The following is a 23,655-nucleotide window of genomic DNA, read 5'->3' on the forward strand; positions in this document are numbered from 1 at the left end:
TTTGTGGACTGTTAGTTGTTAGTCACTTCGCCTTAGTACTACTAGCTGGCCGGATTTCGTTCATTGCCAACCTTGAACGTATGCCCACTCAGTTGCGCTTCAATCCTTTAGTGCTCCATGCAACACCCATTCAAACGAATGAACCCATCCTGAACCCCCCCAAAATGACCAATTCATCAATGGGCATCAGGTTCTAGTCTGGGCATATATGCAGATGGCTGGACCAAGATCAGGTTGTACCTAAAATGAGGCTGGGGAGCTGCCACCTAAATGAATACTAGTGAGTACTTTCCAGAGGCGCCTATAAGGCACCCAACACAAAGTCATCCTCCGGCCCAGGTCGTCTTCCTGTGGCTTCCTATTCGAGTCTGCTACAGGGCCACTAAAATTGATACCTGTCCAAGTGCGTGAGTATGCAAAGTGACTAGACCTCAGGGGGAAAAAACAGAAGAATTCACAAAAGTGGAATTGTCCAGAAACACATGGATACTAATTCCATTAACGCGCACCCTACTCCTGTAATCCATGGATGCAGATAGCCGGTCACCCTTCTCTAGCTAGGTACTTTGGGAGGGAAGTGTCGTCGAGCTATAGACTGAGGGTCATTGCCAATTTCAATTGGGCAGAACTGTGCATTAGAAATCAAAGTTGATCAGACTAGCGTCCACTAGAGTCAAGTCCCAACTATCAACTCGCGCTCGGGTTCAACCCCTCCCCAAAAGGATCGTGTTTCAAAGTGAGGCGGATACTCACAGTGTGAGGGAATAACGAGCAAGTATGGAAGTACCGTGCCACGTCAAGACCAGCCAGGTACCCAGTAGGTGATAATTGGGAAGAGGATCAACCCGGTCCAGAAACTGACTAGGTTACGTCCTTTCTTCAGTTGGAGGGAGTGACTACTCATTGTGGAGACCCTTCTCCTCGGAAATTGGAATGGCCCTCACGATGACATCTCGACGGGTCTGGAGGCTGGAGATGGGGAGCTTGTTGCCTTGATTTCCGCGGCCCGACAAGACATGGGTAAAGACTGACGACATTCAACCGACTGCTTGGAATATCTGCGTCCGCAGTTACCTCCAGTGGCGGACTATCAGTGAGTCCAGCTTCGACAGAGGATATTTCTTCCTCAATTAAGCTTTTAGAACTTGATGCGATCACTGAGAAACATTTGGCTACGAATGAAATGCAAGAGCTATGACCATGGGAAATATTAAGAGATTTCTCGGAAAACTAATAATGGATTCACATACACACAAACATAGGATGTGTACCTAATCTCAGAAGCCCTGTCAAACAACAGGCTCCCATTCGAAATTTTTTGTTCACTTTTCTGGATCTCCTTGCCACGGTCGAGAGGGGTAGGGGAAAAAATAGAGGCTCACGGCCGTGGAGAATGAGAGGGCTTTTCCGTATTTTGTTTGAAGGCCAGGGCTTTGGATCAGGACTGGTCTGGCGAAAAGGAACCAAATGCCATCCAGTCCGAGTATCTCCATGTTTTTGACATTGAAGGATGGAGGTTTCTTGGGCGTTGTGGAAATCTTCGTCGCCACGTCCACATCACCTTCTGGTCCGAGAAGGCAGAGGACGGAAATGACGGCGCAATTGTAACGAAAATTCAAGCAAATAACCGTTGAGACACAGCTGCTCAATATGAGAAGGAAGACACCACGAATGAGGAAACCGGCGGCAGCAGATGAGACAGTATCAATCGAGCGGACCTGTCCCTCGAGGAACTCGTCATGCGTCGCAGATCATGCGGTCGACCAGACAGAGGGAATTTGCGAGTGAGAGATGCACAGCCGAAAGAAAGAAAGAAAGAAAGAAAAATGGAGAAAAGAAAGATCACCGGAGTCGATAGACGCAGGAAAGGCTAGGAAAGACTGAAGCAAGTCTCGTTCCCCATTTGCATATATCGATGTATGATGACACCAATCCTCTTCGAGTGACCCGTTTGTGCAAGCCAGTTCGAAATCTCAACCCAATCCAATCAGACAGCATTCGCCCAAGTGGCCACAATCCCCCAATTGCAAAGGAAATTCGTCACGGTCATGGACACGGCACGCAAGAAGAAGATACTAAGGAAATCCATGGGCGGCATGTCGAGGAAGACGCGCGCGGCACGCTGCGCGATTTGGGATTCATCTTGACAGTTGCTCACAGAATGTCCCACACTTCCTCGGCGGCGTGACAGAACTTGCTGCATGCGACACTGGCACTGAGGCTGTAGTTGCTGATGGAGATAGTATCATCCTTGAAGGAGTCGGCGAAATCATCGTGACCCTTGGCCATGGCACCTACAAAGATAGCGATACTCTCGTTGGGACCCAGTGATTCAATGTAGTCCCGGGTCCGAACGACAGGCGCATCGAAACTCATCGTCACCTTGCGGCAGTTCGGGGGCAGGTGGTCGGTGATGGGGTTCTTGATGACCTTGAGCAGCTTCTCTTGCGAGTTGGTCGAGCGAATGGACAGGCGGTGAAGCAGTTGAACCATCAGACCAGCGAAGCGCTTGAACGTACGGGGAATGCGGACGGAGGGGTTCACTTCGATCAGAACACCCTTGGCGGTGTGAATGAAGATTTGAAGGCGACCAGCCTTGTTCACGGGCGAGTCGAGAAGAGTGAGAAGGCACTGTATGCGAGAAGAAACACTTGCAGTTAGTATACGAGAGAGCTTAATATGATCACCGGAGACCGGTAGCTTCCATTTTGCAGCGCTAGTGGTGGAAGTTGATCAAGAAAATTCATACCTGGTGGGTAATATCCGGACGAGCCTCGCTGATGTCTCGGTTCATCTTGCGCATGATGCCAATATGCTCATCGCTGTTCAAAAGAGAGTACTTCTCGTCCTTAGCTCCAGCACGCCCACTGGAAGCCCGATAGGTTTCCAAGCTGGCATTGGAGAGAATGACAATCAATCTCTGAGTGTCTTTATCATGCGATGGAATGGGCGCATGTTGCTCCGCCACGAGTTGGGGGAGCTCTGGCGGTGGACATGACTGGGTCCCTGGCGAGCGTCCGTCGTTAGTGAATCGTCTACGTGGGCCGGTTGGCTCAACGTCCATGCTATCAGGAGAAGGTGAAGGTGAAGGTGACAGATGCGGTTCTAGCTCCTCGGGCTGCGGCGGCTGCTGCTGCTGCTGATAATGTTGCGGCCGGCCAGGCAGGAATGGAATCGCCGCGGGGAAAAGCTTCGACGGGCGCGGATGCTTGATCTCAGCCGCATTTTGCATCGAGGCAGCTTGAGGCCGGTCTGATGACTCTGCCGAGGCTTCCTGGTGGCTCGCAGAGTCCATTGTGCAGTGGTCGTCGCGGGGAACGAAAAATTGTTGGGGTTTGAGAGGGGGGACAAAAGTGAATGTGATGGGAGAATTCTGGGGAGGGGACAAGGTGTCCGTTTTGGGGGAGAGACAAGGTGTTTACTAACTCGCACGCTTTCGCTTTCCGGCCCCTTGAGCGTCGTCCGACATTGTTTGTAGAGAGGGATTAGTGATGGAGTTAAAAAAGTTGGAGCAAACGTCGAAGAAAATTTTGGAGGGACCCGCGCTGTCGAATGTTCCGCGGGTCCAAAGCGGAGCCGAACACTTGGAGGTGGAACTGTGAACTGTTGCCCAGGCTCGTGGACATCCAAGTTCTTGATCCTGCTACATATGCTCAGGGTCAAATTTGTTTCGTCGTTTTTAATCTTTCTTTGACTCTAATGATATAAATCAGCCGGGAGACTCTCGTGAGTTAATGATTAAGCGGTCGAACGAGAATATTTTTTGTAGCGTTCTGGCTCTCGGTGTTGAAGATAGTCCGGGCTAGGCAAAGTCTCCGAGTCTAACGGAACTCCGCTTCGGACTCAGCCAGCTCGATGAAGACAGTCGATCCGCAGAGGAGTGACCCAGGGACTGTGAAATGGACTTTTTTTCCTCTTCTTTCTGCATGTATTGCTAGCGGACGGAGTTTGCGCCGATTTGTACTCGACAATTCCTTTTCTTTCACAGTACATGGATGTGCTGCATGGTGACTCAGAACCAAATGCAGGATGGATGTTTGGCGTATGGATCCAACTGTCAGAGGATGTCGATCAGAATTTCAACACCGTCAAGCAAAGCATCATGTGCAACGGCCATGGCAGACATGGTCTTTTTTGAAGGTGATTCAAATCGATAGGAAGTCTAATTTCCTGCAAGGATTTTCAGCAGATCGTGAGCAACCCAGTTTTCGTCAACGGTGCTGCACAGTAGTCAGGTCCTTGAGCACAGTGTTCACCTATCGGACCGAGCGAAAGCTTTAGTAGATTTTCCGTTTCGATCTCATCTTGAACCACGACAGCAGTAGTAGCCTCTCAGTGGCCTCAGTCCAATTGATCTGAAAATTCCAAGGCGGTTTCCCCATCCTAGAACAGATAGCGACGGCCTTACGATGGTACAAATCGCAAGTCGCGTGACTGTTCCCTGGTAGATGAAGCTCTCTCACACTCTCTTACCTTCAACCGCCACTTACCCCGCCATGTGATTGATAGGCTTATGGACCACTGGGGCAAGCGATATTGGGAATGACCAGCCAACGCTTGGAAGCACTGGTAGCGTGGGTAATTACAAGAAGCTCGGCTTTACTTGACTGCATCTTCACGCTCTCATCTCACGCTGGATAACCCATGAGAAGGATAGATACTCATAAATGTAGGAATCGCTCTTACATTCTCTCGGCCACGGATGCATGTCCCCGACATAAAGTCAAGTCTCAACCCCTCCACCATCATGTGTTGTGACCTCGACTTGATGCCGAGGATTGCGCATGACTTTCTCCCCTCGCTGAAGTGGCAACATGGCCTTGCGTATCTAGCACCATTGCCATCAGGTAATGTGACCAGACACCCTGCTTTGATCAGCATCGTCAAGAGCGTGGAGGTTGCTCGATCGATCCCTCTCCCGTATCCTCTTCATGATGGTCCCAAACGAAATGACTCGGCGACACTTGATTTGCTATGAACTTTTACTGTGCGCGCTGCGTAATGCTCGAACGACGGTCATTCGCCACCGGAGACTCAACGCCGGGTCCCCCGTGCTTCCTGAGAACTCTATGCTGTGTAAGCATCCCCCAGCCATCTTACTGCGGGCATCCGTGTGACATCGTCAAAGCAGCCTTTATCCACAAATGCAATGGCACTTTTTCAACTCCGCCGTCGTGGACGTGGTGGTTGAGGTACCTATTTTGCGTTTCCAACCTCATCACCATCGTCCTTCCATGTCTCATAATGGGCAAGGTTTCTCACTGCGCGATCAATGGCCTAGCTAGAGCCAATCAGCAGTGCCAGGTCTGTGGTCTTGCTCAAGTTGGTTGATCCAGACCCAATCAGCAGTGCCAGACGCGAGAGACCTTTCCCGACCAAATCTCCGGTTCTTCCCTGAGAGATGAAGGTCCCACGAGGGGGCTTTTAAGAGCCCCCGGCACCTGTTGATGGTTTGCACAGATGAGGTCTCTGGTCCCATCCTCCAGAGAGAATATACAGAGAACCAGCCTGGCAGTAATTATGGCGACAAGTGTGATGGGGCGGCTACACTAATACGATCTGCCCCTCATGGATTGGTACGTGCGACACTGTCCCTTTGGGAGGCAGGAAGCCCTGCAGCAGGGAGCCTGATCGATGTTTGGCTTAGGCGTCCATTGAGCGTCAAGGTCATCCATTCACTGGTGCGGTGACCATGGGAGATAACTCCTGTGTAGCCTGGCCGTCTAGCCTGACTTGCTAGGGCGAACGCAATCTGTCAGCTTGTTCCTCCGTAGGCACCATGACGACTTGGGTGTTGAGTCAAGTGCGGCATTCTATCATCTTTGGTCGGACGAGACAACTGCCTAGTACCTCCACTTTCGTTCCTACAAAATGGGTCCCATGGCCACACGAGGGCGTCGAATGCGGATCGTAGACTCCGCCACTCTTGTCTATATAGCAAAAATGTCCAACCATCCTGGTCCACGTTGGGCGAAAAATCAATTTCACCAGTGGTGCCAATTGAACTGCCTGGTCGTAATCTGGGGGCTGAACTCTGGACGAAGGCTGGAGAAAAAAATCCCCCCCGTGGAGCTCAACGGGCTTTGCACCGATGGAGCGAATGAAAAGTCGAGTGAGGATCGTGAAAACGAGACCCAAAAACGAAAGTGGGAAGGAAATATCCCCACCAAGTCCGTAGATTATAGAATAGTACAGGACAGACGATTATTTCGAGGATTTGGACAAATCAACGGCCAGTATCTACATGGTTCCTCGCACAAAAGGGGCAGACTTTAAGGGAGGTCCCACCCAACATGCCGAAGCGGGAGTTTACAGCCATAAGAGAGTATGGATGGGCGAGGATCAGGAGAAGATGACCGGCGCACTCAGGAGTTGCGCTACAGATAAAGTGCCGTCATATCTCAGACCAGAGTCCCAGAACGTGCGCTCACCAACGGTATTTCCAACTTGGGAGCATCCAGCATTGAAAACCAGGGTGGCCTCGACATCCGCTCTCTTCCAACCTGCTGAGCCACCAGGAAGTCAACAGGAATTAGGCAGACCAAGACGAGCGGCAGCTGGTCTTTTTTTGGATTTCTTATTTTTTTTTTAAAAAAAAAATACCACAAACGTCAAGCATTGGCTTGCGTACGAGCTCTCCTCCATTCATCATCTCACCTCTGAATCCCGCTTGCTCCAGGTACAATTCCCTCATCCTTGCCATATTCCCGGTGGCAAAAACTTGTGTGTCGCCAAATGTATTAAACTGTCCCCATAGAAGCTCGTGTGGCTCCGATTTGATTACTGCCCCCTCCCGACCATGAAACTATTGCGTCTCTAAATAATCCCCCTTGGATCTGACCTGCCCTTTCTCCTCCACATCGATCCTGGAACTTTTTCTTCTTCATCTCTCCTCCGCAATTGTCAAACCTTTTCTTGGTCATCTTTTCCTCCAGCAAGGGATACCTCATCGGGTGGTAAGTGGCTGACCGTCCGGAACCCATGAACATGACCTAAACAATATGACCTAATCCAGTTAGCGCCACGCGTGCAGTGGAACCGGACGATCCGCCTATGTAAACCAGCAGAAGCCCCCTCTCCAACGGGAAGAATCAACAGCTTTTCTCCCCTCCTCCATCAGAGATCCAGACTTCCAGGGAGATGCCGTGGACAGTCACCAATTCTTTCAAGCGGTCCGTATCTATCCGCTCCTGGCGACGCGACCACCTCCACTAATCGCTCCGCAGAGGCCTCATGAAAACCTACGGAAGACCGACATGGCGCGTCTATGACGACGAACGGGTCGCGAAAAAAAGACGCGTCCAGGACGAGTCCGACGAGGCAGAGACGAATCTGCAATATGCCATCCGGGAATCCTCCGCCGCCGTCCTGTCCAGTCCGTCGCGCCGCAACTCGATAATCGGCTCCGAAGGCACGCTTGATGATATCGATGATCTGACAACGCCTCCGTCATCGCCGCCGCCGCGATTGACTCCCCCACCGGCGAACACGCGCAAACCGACCTTTGCATTTTTAAAACGGAAGCAGAAGGAGGGCTCAGGAGGATCACCACTGACCGAGGTCAACACCAACAGTGTTCGCGCGTCTGCGGATCCGCCCAAGTCGCAGCAGCAACGACAGAACAGCGCGCATCCCCCATCATTGCCCGCGCAATCGCAAAAGACAACCCCTAAACCCCCCGCACTTCGTCAAATGCAGATTGATCTGGGAACGGAGGTGCGAAAAACGTGCGCGACCTGTGGGATGGAATATATACCGTCGAACTCGGAAGACACGGCTCTACACAAAAAGTTCCACGAGATGAACTCGACGGGCGTGGATTTGGGCAAGGCGTTCATGCGCGCGAATGCGTCACGCTGGGTCTACGAGGCTACGCGATTCGACGAAGGATACGTGGTCATCGTGGATCGCAAGGCGACACCAAGCGCCAAAAACCAAGCGAAAAAGGTCCTCGAGGTCGTCAACAAGGAGCTGTCCTCGCCCAACATTGCAGATGAGGTGCTCTGGAGCCAGGCCGAGCCTCCCAAGCATCTGCACAATGAGAGCTCCGAGGAGAAGGTGGATCGATACCGGGTATTTCTTCACATGAAAGACAGCCGCTGTGTGGGGTTGTGTCTCACGGAGCGCATCTGGGAGTCGCACCCGGTCGTGCAGAACGAGTCGGAGAGCAACCCACATGGATCCTCTGTCTCTGTGAAGGACGAAGTTCATCCGGCGATCGTGGGCGTCTCCCGGATCTGGACGTCTGGAGCATCTCGAAGGAAAGGAATTGCCCTGGATTTGCTGGACTGCGTAGTCAGCAACTTCATCTACGGCATGGAGATCCCCAAAGACAAGATCGCCTTCAGTCAGCCCACGGAGAGTGGCAAGCGACTGGCGCAAAAATTTTTCGAGGAGAATGCGACTTGGCATGTGTATAATGAACTGTGATGAGCCTCATTTCTCTGCTGAGGTATTCAACTGGCCAGGGAGGCATCTGGAGCACGATCGTGGAGACCCATCTATGGTAAACGGTGGGGTTGCGTTTCTTCGTCTTCTTTTTTTTTTTTTTTCATCTGATGGTTCTTGTCGGATCGGGTTATAGCTCTCTGGGATCATCGGTACGGCATATGGACGGAGAGGGAGAAGGTCTCCTTGGTCTCTAGGATGGATTGGTGGCATTCGATTTCTAGCTTTCTCTTTCTCTCTCTTTTTTTTCCTTTTTGTGTCTGTCTTAGCATTGTACTATACTTCTCATTTCAGCGCGACCGTCTCAGCCAACGTGACATTTCATTCCAGAACCAGGTTTTCCTATCTCCTTGAGAAATCGATTTGATCCTCCCTGATCAGATTCGTAGTGATTGTTGAAGGGGCTTCCACCTGTGACATTGGATCTGCAACTGGTCTTTTTTTCGGGGATCCCGGACATCAGCGGAGAGGGGCGAATGGATAAGAAGCGCGGGGATCCTGTCTTCCCCATCCAACCCTCTTGTCCGTGAATCTCGAGAAGGTTGACATTGCGAGCTCATTGCGATGTCAGCGTTCAACCCGTTTCGTGTCAAGAATGCAGACGGTAGGTTCATCTGCACATTCTCCTGTCCTCTCCGCCCATCCGCCGCCTGCCGATCAGCCGTGAAAGTGCCCAAGTCCACTGCGATCCCAGTCTTCTCTCTCTCTCCGACCTTGTTCCACCCAGCAGCCATTGATGATGCGGGATGCTAATTGATGCGACGCAACAGGCAGCTCCGCTAGCGCGACCAAACAGCTTCAGATTGCTGGCAAAGATGTGCAGCCGGGCGAGTTTTTCAAACCGCTCCCTCCACTGCAGCAGCCTCGCCCTCATTCTCATAGTGCCTCCACAACTCAGACCCCCGAGACCGAAGCGTCGAATTCCTCGACCGTGAACATTGTGAATCCTTTCGGCCCTGATCCATCGACGGACGACCCCACCCCCAGTGCTGCTGAAGATGGCTCGTCCATCGCACCGGTCTCATTTCCAAGTCCGTCCGCAGATGGTCTTTCTGCAGGGCCACTAGAGAGAAGACCTAGTGAATCTGTTCCAGATAGTCTGCCATTGAGTAGTCCACCAGGACAAGTCTCATCGTCAGATAGGCGAGAAAATAATTCATCATCGCGTGTGAGCCCAACTGGGGGCACAACGCAAAGACCGCGGTCTCTGCTCGAGGCTGGCACCAACACCTCGTCTTCTGGTCGATCGAGCAAAGACAAGAAGCCACCTCCTCCCCCGAGAAACCATCATGGCAGAAAGATCAGCACCATTCCGGACTCTGCGACAGCTATGAGCAAGTCCGCCGCCCTGTCACCCCATCCATCGCCATCTCGATCGAATCACCGCTTCTCTTACCATGTTCCGAGCCCCGAGGGTCAAAAACTGTCTGTTCATCATTCAGACATGACAAACTCGAGACCTAGCAGTGAAGATATGGACCATTTCTCGCCCACAACCTCCACCGTGGAGTCGCCACAAGCGCCTGTGCCAGACTCCGATCCTCCCGCCAATCCTGTCCATCGCAGCGGCTCGCAGCGATCGCAGCGAAAGCGCCCACCAACACCGCCCATCAGCCGTCGACAGAGCCAGATTGGACGGGGCAACTTTTCCCAGTCGAAACCAAGCGGAGGTCTGCTGGTTCTGTCGCCACTAGATTCTGAGACCCTGGAGAGATCGAGGCCGCCTAGTCCCGGCCCCTCGGCGAGGTCTCCAACCCCTAGTGCAGCTGACCGCAAGCGCTTCAGCATGCCACCCATTCCTCCCGCGAAAGCGTACGAGAAGGGGGGCGAATCACGACTCCCTGGGGCTCCGCTGCAGAGAGAGTCCCTCTCTCCCACTCCGGCCGGGGCCCGCTCCAATGCATTGTCACATAATCGCCGTGCGTCCTCATACAATGTTCCTATGAGCAGTAGCTCGTCGTCTTCGAGTGTACCTCCACCCCCACCGCCTCCTCGTCGTGCGCGGGACCCAAGCGCCCGCAGTAGCGAGGGGAGGCCAGCGTCGCAGGTCTCAGCAACGGAGGAGGTACCCTTGCCGCAGCCGTCTAATGCGACGGACATTCTGGCCGATCTTACGCGGCTGCAGAAGGAAGTTGATGATTTGCGTGGTCATTATGAGAATCGCAAAGTCAGTCCATGATCTGTGGACGTAGACAGAGGTGTGAGCTTCAAGAAGCGTGGCCGCTGGCCAGGGATCCACGGCTGTGTTTTGTTTGACGGTTATGGCGAATTTGACTACACGAGTGAACGAATTATACATCAGTACCTATGCATGAGTTTGGAATGAGTAATATTAGTTGCCTGCAATTCGATCCTCTGCCTTGTGGGCTTTATTGATCCATCTTTTCTCATGAATGGGGTAGATAAAAAACCGTCAAGCCAGCTAGCTAACCTCCCGTCAAGTATGCTGCTCCAAGCAGTATGGAATCCATGGACCGGCCGAGCACACAGTAAGCTACTAAGCTTGCAGGTGCATTTCGGTTGTATTTGGATGTACCGCAGCTCCTCCCTCACCCAATCATCGACATTGAATGCTGCCCACCATATCATGGTCGATTGGCTGATAAGATGGGACTGACGTCGCCACCAATAACACGCCCACTCGACCACTCCCCGCAGTTTCCATTCTTTGGTGAAGTTGGGCTCAGTAATCTTTTAGACTCTCCACCTCAACAGTCATCCTCAGGACTTCTCAACAGTGATCACTTCTTGACCGGACATTGAACCCTTGCTCCCAATCTGCTAGCCATCATATTCATCCCTCTGTGTCAGAATTTCTGAAGACCCTTTTCGTCAGTCAAAGGTTCACAACTGCTTTGGCGCCACGATGACTACCCCTACTCTAATCGACATACCCCCTCCCCCCTCGGACCCCGTCACCCCTTCGGACATGGGACCGTACGTGAAACCTCATGCTCACTTCTTGCTGCTTTCCGATGTGTCTTGAGGGTTACCGCTAATCTTTTGATCAGAGGCACCCCCAATTCTGGCACGACCTCGTTATCGGCCCTCTCCACCACCGCAATCAAAGATGGTCACACTGGTGCACCCTTCCCCTACCATCGCGGCCATGCCCATCAATCCTCCTCCGCCTCTACCACCTCCACAAATACCCTTGAAGCCGAACGAGCAGACCGCATCTCTCGACTTGCAGGGCTCGAGCGGGTGGCAACCGCCCGTGCGGGGGGTACCAATCCTGGCAACTATGTTGCACCCTCTCATATCCCTGGCTATTTTGACAGTCATGCACTCAAGGAGCGCAGCACTGTCGGCAGTGCCAGTGCTACCGGTAGTGTGGGCCACACAACGTGGGCTTCCAGTAGTGAAGCCTTCTCGGCGGATAAAATGAGTGAGGACATTGACGCCGATGATCGAGACAGCGTGGGCAACATCAGTGACGAGGGAAATGCCAGCTTGGTTGGATTCGGGGAAGGGGCTAACAGTACGATCTCTGGACCTGTGAGCCGGCCCACGGGTCTGAACCGAATGTCATCGGGCGGTGCTCGACCGACCAGCATGGGTAGTGCGGGTGGGAATCTAGGTGCTGCGCGCACCAACCCGCTCGCTAGCTACCTCCAGCAGCAGCAGTATCAGCAGCCCCTCCAGTCACAGTATGCAGCTGCACCTGCTGGTGCTTCTATGGCTACGTCTAGTGTGGCTGGTTCGGCCACACCTGAGCCTGTCCCGGAAGATGCGCGAATGGTCAACGGAATGACCTATGATGAAGATATTGTCGACACTACAGTGCGGACTCCACGGCTGGCTACACCAAGCCACAGCCCAGCTGGTTATGATACTGGACGGGACTAAATGTTCGCTTTTGTCAGCAGCACTGACCCATCCTCGTGGCCCCTTTCGGGGGGACTGTATCATGAACCAATTTGCTTGCCTGGGACAAGGGCCATACGATTATCCAAATGGTCACTTGGAGGAAGGGGGGAACCGACAACAGATGGACTTGCCTTGACTTTTACTATTTATTATGTGTTTGTGTGTTCTTTGATGTTTGTCAAGCGTTGTGTTCTTTCTGATGCTCTTGGTGAATGGTCCGGAACCTGATGCATGTACTTTTACTGTTACGGGGGAAAACTGACATGGAGGCTCAAGGCCCTGGGACTCAAATGTGCGTGGTATTCACAATGATTAATGTGATATGATGTTTTTGATTGAGCCTTGGCAGTAATGTCTTATCTGTGGTAAAGTCCTCTTTCCGGTGGGCGCTGGTGGGTGAGGCTATGACAGATCGTCGTTTGATTCGTTTACATCGCGGACCAGTGCTCTTCTTCCAGTCTTTGCAGGCCTTGAAACTGCCCATCCATAATCTTCCAAACGCAATGCTTTGCTTCACATCTTCCTGAGTGATGCGAAAAGGGCATCCGTATTGTGAAAGACATAGCCCACCTGGGACAGTGACCTTGTCTCTCTTCTGGCGTGCTTGGTCGTCTGTGAGTGGAAAGGCTTGAGTGATGCACAAAGACACCATTGCTAACTCGGTCTTATATGGCACAGCCACTGTTGATCCATGCAAGGTCCATCCTCCTCTAGCTTCTGTTGGCATGCCATGTACATGGACCACTTCTAGATCATGCAGAGGAGGCTTGGCCTAGACCGAAGCAGTAAACAATTTAACATGACGGCATGCCGCCTCCGGCAGGCCCACCGTCCCAAAGTTGTCCCACCGCCCACCGCCCACCGCCCGCTGCCCGGCGCGAGCGCCAAGTTGCCAGCACCCGAATTTTCAGTTCGTGTTCCTGTCTTCCTCTTCCTCCTTCCACCCCACCCTTTGTCTTCCCGCCCTCCCTCCGCACTCTTCCTCTTCGCCTCGCACCCTTCTTCGTCTCTTCGGACTCCAATCCTCCCCCCATTTGCTGGCATTGACTTGTCTAGCATCCGACTGAGAGAAGATTTCCACACGTCGATTTCGCCGCTTCGTGAAATTCTACTGCTTGCCCGAACTACGTCGCGCAATTGAGTCTCGCAACCTTTCCTCTATCGAACATTTGCGTCTCGCGACATTTCCCAATTTGTACACTGTACTTTGGTCTTCCTCTTGCCATCCATCTGTTGGAGTTTGATCGCGCTCTTGAGCAGGTCCTTCCGCGCCAGTCCGTGCAACTCTATCGCGTCACCGAGTCAATCCAGAAGTATCTGTTTTTCTCCGTCAAGGATCGCAACAAACACACACGCGCCGAGTCTCCTGTCGGTCCCACGTTGCGCGAACAAGTCCATCCAAGTCCTCTGGATTTTCCTTTTTTTTTCCGAACGAAAGAATCTTTCCTTTCGCATATTCATTTGATTGATTCGATCCATTCGACTCATCCGACTCATTGGACTCAAGTCAGACGTGCAAATCAATACCAAAATGACTGCTCCGACACAAATTGCTTGTATGTTCACTCCCCATCGGGGCCTTTGTCTATGGATTCTTGTCTAGCTGTCTGGCTAGATGGAACTTGGTCATGGACTCGGGGCATCTCGTTCTGATTGGCGGCGAGGCAGAGTACTGATCAACTTTTTTTCCAGACCGAACCCTGAAGGGTATCGGCATCATGGATGCCGCTCCGGTCTACGAGCCGTTGCCTGGATTCAACAAGTCAGACTCCCAACTCCAACACAGATCATTGATTGGGAATTGTTCACTAATTTCTGCATACTCTTTGAAACAGACCTGAAGGAAATCTGCGTTGCGGTGCTTACTCGCCATGCGGCCGCTACTATGCATGGGCCTCGCCTGACAAGTACGAAGATTATTTTCGTCCCCGTGCCATGTGCGTCCTGGAATGAGACTAATGCGCCATCTTTGTCTTTTCTTAGGGTGACCATCGTGGATGCCTCCGTTGGCCATGTGATTTCGACTATTCCCGCTGACAACGTCTTTGAGCTGGGCTTTTCTCCCCTCGGTTCCTACCTCATTACCTGGCAACGCCCCACCAAGGACGCCAATGGAGATGCTACCAAGAACCTCAAGGTGTGGCCCGTGATTGAGGCTGGTGACGAGCACACAATTGTTGGCCAATTCGTTCAGAAGTCGCAGACTGGCTGGAATTTGCAGTACACTCCCGATGAGAAGCTGTGTGCTCGCGTCGTGACAAACGAGGTTCAGTTCTACCAGAGTGACAACCTTTCTACCGTGTGGAACAAACTCCGTGTGGAGGGGGTGGCGGACTTTATGCTTTCGCCCGGTCAGACCCAGTCTATTGCGGTCTTCATTCCCGAGCGCAAGGGTCAGCCTGCTGCCGTCAAGGTGTTTATCGTGCCGCAATTCGGTGCTCCTGTCTCGCAGAAGAGCTTCTTCAAGGGCGACAAGGTTCAGTTGAAGTGGAACTCGTCCGGTACTACTTTGATTGTCCTTGCCCAGACCGAGGTGGACAAGACTGGTAAGAGCTACTACGGTGAAACCACACTGTACTTGCTGAGCGCCAGTGGGGCTTTTGATTCTCGAATTGATCTCGGTACGTTCTTTGTTTGTTCTCCTTGCTTTTGTCTGAATACACCGTTGGACTAATTGGGGTTGATCGCGACTCGGCAGACAAGGAGGGTCCTATTCACGATGTGAGCTGGAACCCCAACTCCAAGGAATTCGGTGTTGTGTACGGTTACATGCCCGCCAAGACCACCATCTTCAATGTCCGTGGCAAGCCGACGCACACGTTCCCCTTGAGCCCGCGTAACACCATTCTGTTCTCCCCGCACGGACGCTTTGTTCTGGTTGCTGGGTTCGGCAACCTCGCGGGTCAGATGGATCTCTACGACATGGAGAAGAATTTCCACAAAATCGCCACCGTCGAAGCCTCCAATGCCAGTGTGTGCAACTGGTCCCCTGATGGGCAGTATATCTTGACGGCGACCACCAGCCCTCGCCTGCGTGTGGACAACGGCATCCGGATCTGGCACGTGAGTGGCTCCCTGGTGTACAATGAGGAGATGACCGAACTCTATGATGTCTTTTGGCGCCCGCAAGACTTGGCTCAATATCCTCTCGGTGATCCTTTCACCAAGTTGCCCGTGCCTCATCCTTCTGCCACCGCATACCTGGCCACCCGCAAAGCTCCCGTTAAGCCGGCTGGTGCCTACCGGCCTCCCGGTGCGCGCGGCCAGCTGACTCCTCTTGCGTTCAAGCGTGAGGATCAAGGCGGTGCTGCGTACATTCGTGAGGGCACGGCTGGTGCCGGTACAGCCGGTGTCAACGGCTTTGGCAAGCCTCGTCGTCGTGAGATTCCCGGTGCCGAGCCTGTCGAGGAATACCTGCCTCCAGGTGCCGCGCCTGGGGGTGGCGTTGCCCTCCCTCCGGGCGCCGACAATGAGAGACTGTCCAAGTCTGCTGCTAAGAACAAGAAAAAGCGTGAGGCGGCTAAGAAGGCTCGTGAAGATGGTCCCGATACCGCGGTCCCCGCCAATGCCCCCACCGGTCCCAACGCCAATCGCGGCCGTGGCAAGAACAATGGTTCCCCTGTGAACAACACCAACAAGGCTTCTCCGGCCCCTGCTGCCGCTCCAGCTCCCGCTACTGCCCCGGCTGCGGCTCCGGCCGCTGCCGCTGTGGATCCCTCTGCTCAGGACAAGAAGATTCGCGGTCTTTTGAAGAAGATCCGTGCCATTGACGAGCTGAAGATGCGCCTGGCTGGTGGAGAGAAGCTGGAGGACACTCAGATGAAGAAGATCCAGACTGAGGATGCAGTTCGCAAGGAGCTCGAGGCCGTCGGCTACAACGGTTGATCAAAAGCCTCTGTCTCGTTTGGCCTCTTCAAATTCCACAGAAGGCGGGGGGCTCTCGCAAGAGACCCGACTGGGATTCTGGTGCGAGCAGTGGCATCGTCTTTTCGATGTACATTTTTTTTTGTTTCTTCTCTGCATTGGACTGGAATGGTTTATTCCCTGGCATGGCCTGCACGGCCGGTGATTTTTGCATAGTTTCTCAGCATCTCGCTGGGGTGAGGATGACATGGAAATAAACAAATCAAAGTTACCATTACGGTGTAAATCCTTTTGTGCCGTTTTGGTTTTCTTCTTATGATATTGTAGACATGAAATGTGCCGGATTAGGAGGAAACTTGGTATCCTTGTGAACTGCGTGGGGAGACTTGATATATCCAACATTGTCGGTTGAGATAATGGTAAGTTCTGGTGATGCTCAGATGGTACTTGTACCTACCCTCTTGAGATAGTGCCTCCCCCCCTTCCTATCCCATCATCTAGTTAAACCGTTCTAAGATAAATTGTGTAGATGGGCAGATTAATCAGGATATACCAAAGGTGCTAGGTACTTTTTATTTTTTTCCGAGTTTAGATTTTCTTCGTTATTCCTGGAGTGTTGCGCGCTTTTCTGCTATGTGCTTTTTATGGGACTTCAAGGGGGGGGGCTAGATGAGAATAAACTGGATATGGTCATGTAAACCTTTATATTTTATATTTTTGTTACCACAGATCAAACTTGATAGGTAGTTTGGAGGGAAGAGTCCTGAAGAGAGGGTAAGGAAATTCGATCTGCGTTGGTACAAATAGTATTTTGACCTTCAATATGTAAACTGGTGAAATACTTGTTTACAATCATTAATCGTACGATCGTATGACTTGAGAGAATTGCCTACTTTGAAATCGACAAAAAATTTGTCGTATAAGATATAGTCTGGACAAAAGTCCACTAATAATTCCCCAGCAAATCTATGAAATATGAACATAAAACACCATCACTTCTCAAAAGCACCCACGACCATCCCACTCAGTCTTTGCTCTCGCAAAGCCTCATAAATAATCGAGATCCAACCACCAACCGTCCTCTTCTCTCTTCCATTGACCTTCTCATCGGCAGGGTCCCCTGCGGCAGGCTGCTCGATGAGGCCCAGGTGAAATGGAACGTGTAGTTCGTGCCGGATTGTGGTGTATATCTTTTTGGACCCGGCTCCGAGATGGTCGATTGTATTGTTGTTTTGCTTGAAGGTTTCAAAGACATGATCGTAGAGTTTTTGCACGGCGAAGGTGGTAGTTTGTTTCCAGTTGTTGATTGCGGTTAGTGGGTTTGTGGTTGTCGTGTTGATGGGATGGCTGCTGCTGCTGCTGCTTTCTGTCAAGGCGGAGAGAATGGTTGGGAGGAGTGATTTGATGAGCTCCTCGCAGCGTGCTGAGATGTCGAGACGAGCGGTGGCTTGCCATGACGAAGGGAAGGTGGATTCGACTTTACGGGAGAGGGAATCAAGTTGTGATTTTGTGCAGAAGGGAGCGAACGAGTCCCTGATCGAGTCGGAGAGGAGAATGCGCAGGGCGTTGAACAAGTTCATCTGTAGAACGCGAAGGTCTAATGCTTGACAGGCGACGTAGAGACTTGCTGCCGTCATCATGGAAACGATGTCGACCGCTTGCATGGTGTATCGGGTTGAGACAAAGGCCATGGAGTTGAGGGCTTGATTGTGCATTTCGGCGGTCTGGACGTGGCTGCTCACCGGGTTGGCGAGATAGGCCAGTTCAGCCATGTAAGCGGCCATATTGATATCGACGCCCTTCATGGTGAAAGAGAGGCTGGGGTCATCGGCGGCCAGGTTGGTGGGTAGCCCGTTGTTGAGCGCCGGATCGATGAGCTCAGTACATTGGGCGAAGATGAGTTTTCCGATCATTTGCAGGGCCAGCCGGGTCTTTTCCATGGCGGAGGTGATGGATGTTGCTTGGAAATTGCCACCGGAATAGGTGGTTTGATTGACCGTGTCGATGAGAGGATTATCCGAAGTCGAATTCAATTCGATGCCCACTTGATAGTCTGCTAAGAGGAGATCCTCGATATACGGTCCAAGCCACTGGCTCGCCGTGCGAAGCGAGTATCGGTCCTGGACCAGCCCTTCTTTGGCCAGCGTCTCGACATCGCTGTTACCGCCGCACACGAGATGAGATCCAGCCAGCAAGGAGGAGATATTCGTGGCGACTTCGGCCTGTCCGTAATGGGGTCGTGCGTCTGCGATAAAAGGATGGAAGCTGTCGATATTGCCGCGTGTGGCTTCTACCGCCAGCGCGGTATTGATCTGCGCCAGCAGCGCCAGCTGATGAGTCTCGTATAGGACCAGACTGGCTAGCGCTGCGGATGCCGAGGTGCCATTGACCAGCCCCAGACCCTCTTTGGGCCCCAGAGTGATTGCTCTGGCTCCGATGGCCTTCAACGCTTCTTCGGCCGGGATGACTCTCCCACGAGTCCGGACCATGATCCCGGGACTGCCCTCGATGGCTCCCACCACGTACGCAAGAGGCATCAAGTCGCCCGAGGCGGAGATGGTGCCGCGCAGGGGCACGACGGGAGTGATATCCTTGCGAACGAGTTCCAGCAGGCTTTCAATGGCAGCAATAGTGACGGCAGAGTGACCTCTCGCGACGGAGTTGGCCCGTACAAGCATGGTGGCCTTGACCCATTCTGACGGCATCGATTGGGCTGCCTGCCACTCCGAGCAGCCGCTTGCATGATCGGATGTGGAGGTATCTTTGCTGGTAAGAATTCCACTCTGAAGCAGTTGTAAAAGTGCCCTCTGCAGCGTAATCACCTGATCTGTTCGGGAGTCTGCACTTCCTCCAAATCCGGTGTTCACTCCTGGAAATTGGAACAAGGTCAGTCAAGTGGCAGCTTGGGCTGATTGCTTCCAGGTCACCGAGGAGATCTTCATCTTTCTCTCTCTCTCTAACAAGGAAAATATCTGCACACATACCGTAGATTGGATGACCCTCCGTGATCAGCTTCTTCAGTGTCAGCACACTTTGTTGAATAGACTCGAGGATCTCGTCGTTGTCAGTGAGATAAGGTTGACAGAAGAATCTAAGCCCGGCGAAGAAGGAGAACCATTCAAGAAAAAAAGTCAGTCTCACGGACATCCAGATCAATCCAATTAATGAATCAATCGGCGAGCATGATATCAGGTTCCGGGGGGGGGACCTTCAACGGTTCAAACGTACTTTGACACGGCCACCACACTAGCAAGAGTCAGACTATTTCCATCCATTTCGAGACGTCCATCTCCCACAATCCTGTGCAGAGCTTTGATATGCGAGCTGACCACTTCTAAATGGCTTCGAGTCTCGTATTTACTCAGCATTGTTGCCGACAGATCTGAGCCGGCAGGTAGATGAAGTACAACAGCGGATCACAAAATCGGGAATGCAGCACGGTCTTGTAGACGCTCAATCACGACCCGACAGGCCGGTCTATAAACGCTTCAGGAACGGTCCTTTTGTTCCGCTGAGTCTGGAAAATATTGAATCATGTATGCGCCACCGATCCAATTGCAGGAAGTCCACCGAGAGCGAGCGATCGAAGTGGAGGCCACGAATTTCGACGGAAACGTCCACGATCGAGTCTAACCGAACTGTGGAACTGGATATGGATGTGGAGGAGAGGAAATGTACTTTTTGACGGTGGGGGGAAGGGAAACAGTGCCTTGCATTTATGGAAAGGGATAAGGAAACAGTTGAGGTCAAATGAGTTCGGCCCGGTCTAGTAAGTTGGCCATTTTTGACTTTTTGAATTGGATTATTTCCATCATGATTATCGGGATCCAGGTTGGTTCGCTACTCTTTCTCTTTCTTTCCGGAATTTTATTATTCTTTTTATGATTTTCATCTTGGTGACCTTTTTCCAGGTCTTTTCCATTGGGTAACCACTCTTCCAACCTCCATCACGCTGAAGGGGGTGAATCGATGATGTCGAAAGCAACTGACAAACACACCTTTGGTCCATTTCTAGGACTATGCTCTCTCGATTGGAGGGAAGGGAAAAGCATTTCAACCTGGTCCATTGTAACCTTTTGCAGGCGAAATACAATAGTGGCAACTATTTCCGGGGCAAGAACCTGAAAGATCTGTCTGCAGATCTGCATCGCCCTACATCTTTGGCCCCCTTGCTAGGAGATCATCCGAGTTCCGACATCCACGTACTTTTGGAAATACGATCTATAGTTTATAGTCTTTCCAGGTACTTGAGCGGAGACACTTGAGAGACTTTGAGTGGCCGACTCATACTAGAGAGGGTCTCTCCGACAATCTACTGGTTCGTACGAATGTTGCGGGGACCAAAAAAAAAGCAGTCCTTTTCTCTCGGTAAATCTGAATCCAGATCCGACCATGATATGGTCCCGTAATTCATGCAAGGCGCGCACCCCCCTCGACTGGAGGAAACCATCCACCCAGCAGGATCACAGCTTGGCCATTCTCCAATCCCGTACAACCTACAACACTCTACCCGGCTTCCGGCTGCACCTTGCTTGGTGGGCTTTTGCATTTGCATTGGAAAAAAAAGGGGGGGGTTGCGGCGCTTTCCTATTTGGGGCATCGTGGGAGCGCGGAGGGATAGGCTCGCATGGCGCATGCGACAGCCAGATTGGGGCTTTTGATAGTGGCTGATCTCGATTGATGAGATTGGAGAACTCATCTCAGTCAATAATGATGGCCATTCTTTATCACTTTGCTTTTTATTTCTTGTTCCAAGATCATAATTCATGGTTTCACCAATCACACAGGCAGACCTCCTTTTTTTGGAAAAAAAAAGATGGAGCGTTCCTCAACAGATAATGTACCGTCTGGGCCAATTTCCACACTGCATGCACCTGTCCGGCCCGCCTTGCTGCGGCAACCAGCTTCGACCGCCAATGTGGGATTCAGTCAAGAGACCAATGATCGGCGGTCGGAGGGTTGATCACAGAAAGGACAGGGAATCCCGGAAACCAGGAGACATGGGTGTCGCAACACATCGAAAGGCGCCACGAGGACTCGAGGACGAGTCCGCAAGCCTGGAGCATGAAAAGCTCCATCTGGGAGACGGGGGGCTTTGATATATCGCATCCGATACAGAGCTTATTCACCTCCGAAGAGGGAATTTCAAGGCATGGACCTCGCCTTGCGCTCCACCTTACAGCGCGAATTGGGAATGGGAAGGAGGGGGGGGGGGGGGGGGGAGAGAGAGAGGAAGCCTAGAGATGAGAGACGCCTTGGGAGCAAGAAGAACGGGATTGCGGCGACTGATCGATGTCAAAAGGTCTTGGTGTTCATTAGTATGTGAGCGTGATCGACGGCAAATGTCACAAGGTCCGTCACCAGATCAAGTAAAGATGCGAGCTCGTTTCACGGGGCTAGTCCCCACGCGCAGAGATCCACCGCCATTCGCCATACCACTGAGAAGGCGACCCATGCCCTCCACGTCCAATTCACCTCGGCGCAACATTAGTTGATCTGCTTCCGCGTGAGTATCTGGTTTCGCAGCCCGGGGAGCGCTAGGGGCATCATCCTCAGACTCCACCAGTCGAGGTGCCAGGATGACAACCTGTTGCTCGGCAGCTACCAAGATGTCGAATTTTTGGGAACTCAGCGCTCGCGATCGGCGCGCCGGAGCCGGCAGATGACCAATAGCCTGGAAATTCTCTCCCATCAGATTGACCACCTGGAAGGGCGTGACGCGGCAGCGGTTCGAGGAGTCGAAGGTACCCGTCGCCTTCACGGCGTTCCGCCATAGTGAAAGCAAGCTGGGAATCGCTGCGGTGTGCTGACCGTGTCGCAGCAAAATGGATTCATCCGGCAGGTCATGCGCAATGCCGGTCTGGCATACGGAAATCTGACCCCGTAGTGAAGGGCTGGGGCTTGTCGTTGAGCCCTTCAACAGCGTATCCTCTCGCACTCGTCTCGTAGACGGCGTCATGGGGGCAAATCGGGATCGCGGTTCCGCCTCAGACTGCGTGTTGGTCAAGGGTGCCACGATCCGCCCGCTGACAGCATACGTAGTTAAAGAGCCTCCTGTCACGCCCTGGACATTCGACTGACGGTGTAAGGGCCCCTTGGTGGTCCCGGGCCCGGCTCCCTCAATATCCCAAACCCCCCACTCGCCATCCGCCAGAAGAACCATGATAGCACGTCCTCCTAGGACCCAATCGGCGTCAATGATGGTTTTTCGTCGAACGAGCCCTGGGGCTCCCTGCTCGAAACCGGGGTAGAGACTGATTAGCCAGCGGCCCTCAACATCGAGGGGCTCGGTGTCCTCCTGGGAGATCGATTCCCGTCTGGTGCTCTTTGCAGAGGGTTTTGGATTTGATAGACATGAATAGACCTTCACACAACCGCTGTTGAAGGCTACCAATAGATGCGAGTGGCGTGCAAAAGGATATGCCGAAGGATTGAAGGCAATGCTCCGCGCAGGGGAAGGGAGCGTCCGCCGTTGCGTGACGAGATCTTGCTCTGTCACTCGGTAAAGGTTTCTGTTGTCCGACTGCACTTCACTGAGGGGTACCCGATGAATCAGGAGTGCGCCCGATCCCTCGGCCGAATGGGTGGCCACCAGGAGATCCCAGCGCCCAGCCTCCTCGACCCGAGTTTGTACCTTTCGGCGACCTGCCTCATCCCCAGCCTCTTGAAATGTAAAGGTCATTGAGACACCCCGAGGGATGTCCTGGTGAGTGACTCCTCCGTTCAGTGTGACTTTCTGAACATTCCAGCTGCTAGAATCCTTCTGTGTCGGATGAGGAGGAACGAGTGGGAGTGTGACGACGCGCGTGGAAAGATCAGAGCACACTGCCGCAACAAATATGGTGTCCTTGGCAGCGGTCGGGAAGGGATCAAGGGCAGCGCGCGCCTCCTCCGGGAAAATTCTGGGAACAGCTACATCGAGAACTCTGCTTCCCAAGGGAATATCTATCTGTCGCAGAATCGGCTCGAAGGGGAAGGCGGGATCGACCTCGGACTCCAAGGTCTCGAAATCAAATGTGGGCACCTCTGGCGTCGTAGGTGCCGGGGCTGAATCTTCCTCGTCGGAGTCGATGATCATGACCGCATCACCGCCATCAAGCTTTGCGCTTTTCGCCAGATCTTGGGGCGCGGTCTTTTTCAAGGGAGCAAAACCTTTCCCACCTCTCCATACCACTTTCAGACCGGTCTCATAGCCGTAAATGATAATCGAAGAACCATTGGGTGACCGCAGGGGGTAGGCTTGCGCAGCATGAATGCGATGGGGTAGTCGGTAGCTAGAGGTGGAAACGGATGGGCATTAGTGGAAGAGCTCACCACGACCAAAGAGCAGAAGCTGCCGCAGGTATGGTTACCAGAGTTGTAAGCTGTCATCTTCTCGGGGCCGCACAAGCGGATTGGTAGGAAAAGACGGCATTGCGGAGTTGATCTTCAAAGTTACTAGCGAGATCGTGAGGCACGGGCGCGCGCCGTCCG

General features: G+C 52.6%; 9 protein-coding genes across 9 annotated transcripts; 5 read left to right on the forward strand and 4 right to left on the reverse strand.

The window, feature by feature from the left end:
• Nucleotides 1-2,154: 2,154 nt before the first annotated feature.
• Nucleotides 2,155-3,295, reverse strand: POX_g09072 (Ribosomal RNA small subunit methyltransferase NEP1; the record flags this gene model as incomplete). The annotated part of the gene is made up of 2 exons (XM_050117837.1): nt 2,155-2,631; nt 2,750-3,295. 2 exons carry the CDS (start codon nt 3,293-3,295, stop codon nt 2,155-2,157), a joined length of 1,023 nt encoding a protein of 340 aa, XP_049965981.1.
• A 3,938-nt stretch (nt 3,296-7,233) lies between these two features.
• On the forward strand, nt 7,234-8,430 carry POX_g09073 (uncharacterized protein; the record flags this gene model as incomplete). Its single annotated transcript, XM_050117838.1, has 1 exon — nt 7,234-8,430. The coding sequence occupies one exon, from the start codon at nt 7,234-7,236 to the stop codon at nt 8,428-8,430; it is 1,197 nt and encodes a 398-aa protein (XP_049965982.1).
• Nucleotides 8,431-9,012: 582 nt separating this feature from the next.
• POX_g09074 (uncharacterized protein) lies at nt 9,013-10,627 on the forward strand (the record flags this gene model as incomplete). Its single annotated transcript, XM_050117839.1, has 2 exons — nt 9,013-9,052; nt 9,219-10,627. 2 exons carry the CDS (start codon nt 9,013-9,015, stop codon nt 10,625-10,627), a joined length of 1,449 nt encoding a protein of 482 aa, XP_049965983.1.
• Nucleotides 10,628-11,314: 687 nt separating this feature from the next.
• Nucleotides 11,315-12,297, forward strand: POX_g09075 (uncharacterized protein; the record flags this gene model as incomplete). The annotated part of the gene is made up of 2 exons (XM_050117840.1): nt 11,315-11,385; nt 11,460-12,297. 2 exons carry the CDS (start codon nt 11,315-11,317, stop codon nt 12,295-12,297), a joined length of 909 nt encoding a protein of 302 aa, XP_049965984.1.
• A 307-nt stretch (nt 12,298-12,604) lies between these two features.
• Nucleotides 12,605-13,045, reverse strand: POX_g09076 (uncharacterized protein; the record flags this gene model as incomplete). The annotated part of the gene is made up of 1 exon (XM_050117841.1): nt 12,605-13,045. One exon carries the CDS (start codon nt 13,043-13,045, stop codon nt 12,605-12,607), a length of 441 nt encoding a protein of 146 aa, XP_049965985.1.
• A 72-nt stretch (nt 13,046-13,117) lies between these two features.
• Nucleotides 13,118-13,459, forward strand: POX_g09077 (uncharacterized protein; the record flags this gene model as incomplete). The annotated part of the gene is made up of 1 exon (XM_050117842.1): nt 13,118-13,459. One exon carries the CDS (start codon nt 13,118-13,120, stop codon nt 13,457-13,459), a length of 342 nt encoding a protein of 113 aa, XP_049965986.1.
• A 390-nt stretch (nt 13,460-13,849) lies between these two features.
• On the forward strand, nt 13,850-16,203 carry POX_g09078 (Eukaryotic translation initiation factor 2A; the record flags this gene model as incomplete). Its single annotated transcript, XM_050117843.1, has 5 exons — nt 13,850-13,874; nt 14,011-14,080; nt 14,154-14,255; nt 14,302-14,939; nt 15,017-16,203. 5 exons carry the CDS (start codon nt 13,850-13,852, stop codon nt 16,201-16,203), a joined length of 2,022 nt encoding a protein of 673 aa, XP_049965987.1.
• A 971-nt stretch (nt 16,204-17,174) lies between these two features.
• POX_g09079 (Phenylalanine aminomutase (L-beta-phenylalanine forming)) lies at nt 17,175-19,550 on the reverse strand (the record flags this gene model as incomplete). The annotated part of the gene is made up of 3 exons (XM_050117844.1): nt 17,175-19,051; nt 19,167-19,273; nt 19,411-19,550. The coding sequence occupies 3 exons, from the start codon at nt 19,548-19,550 to the stop codon at nt 17,175-17,177; spliced, it is 2,124 nt and encodes a 707-aa protein (XP_049965988.1).
• Nucleotides 19,551-21,547: 1,997 nt separating this feature from the next.
• Nucleotides 21,548-23,596, reverse strand: POX_g09080 (uncharacterized protein; the record flags this gene model as incomplete). Its single annotated transcript, XM_050117845.1, has 2 exons — nt 21,548-23,456; nt 23,535-23,596. The coding sequence occupies 2 exons, from the start codon at nt 23,594-23,596 to the stop codon at nt 21,548-21,550; spliced, it is 1,971 nt and encodes a 656-aa protein (XP_049965989.1).
• Nucleotides 23,597-23,655: the final 59 nt, after the last annotated feature.

The sequence above is a fragment of the Penicillium oxalicum genome, chromosome VII, assembly GCF_001723175.1.
Source record: "Penicillium oxalicum strain HP7-1 chromosome VII, whole genome shotgun sequence".
In the NCBI taxonomy this organism is placed as follows: Eukaryota; Fungi; Ascomycota; class Eurotiomycetes; order Eurotiales; family Aspergillaceae; genus Penicillium; species Penicillium oxalicum.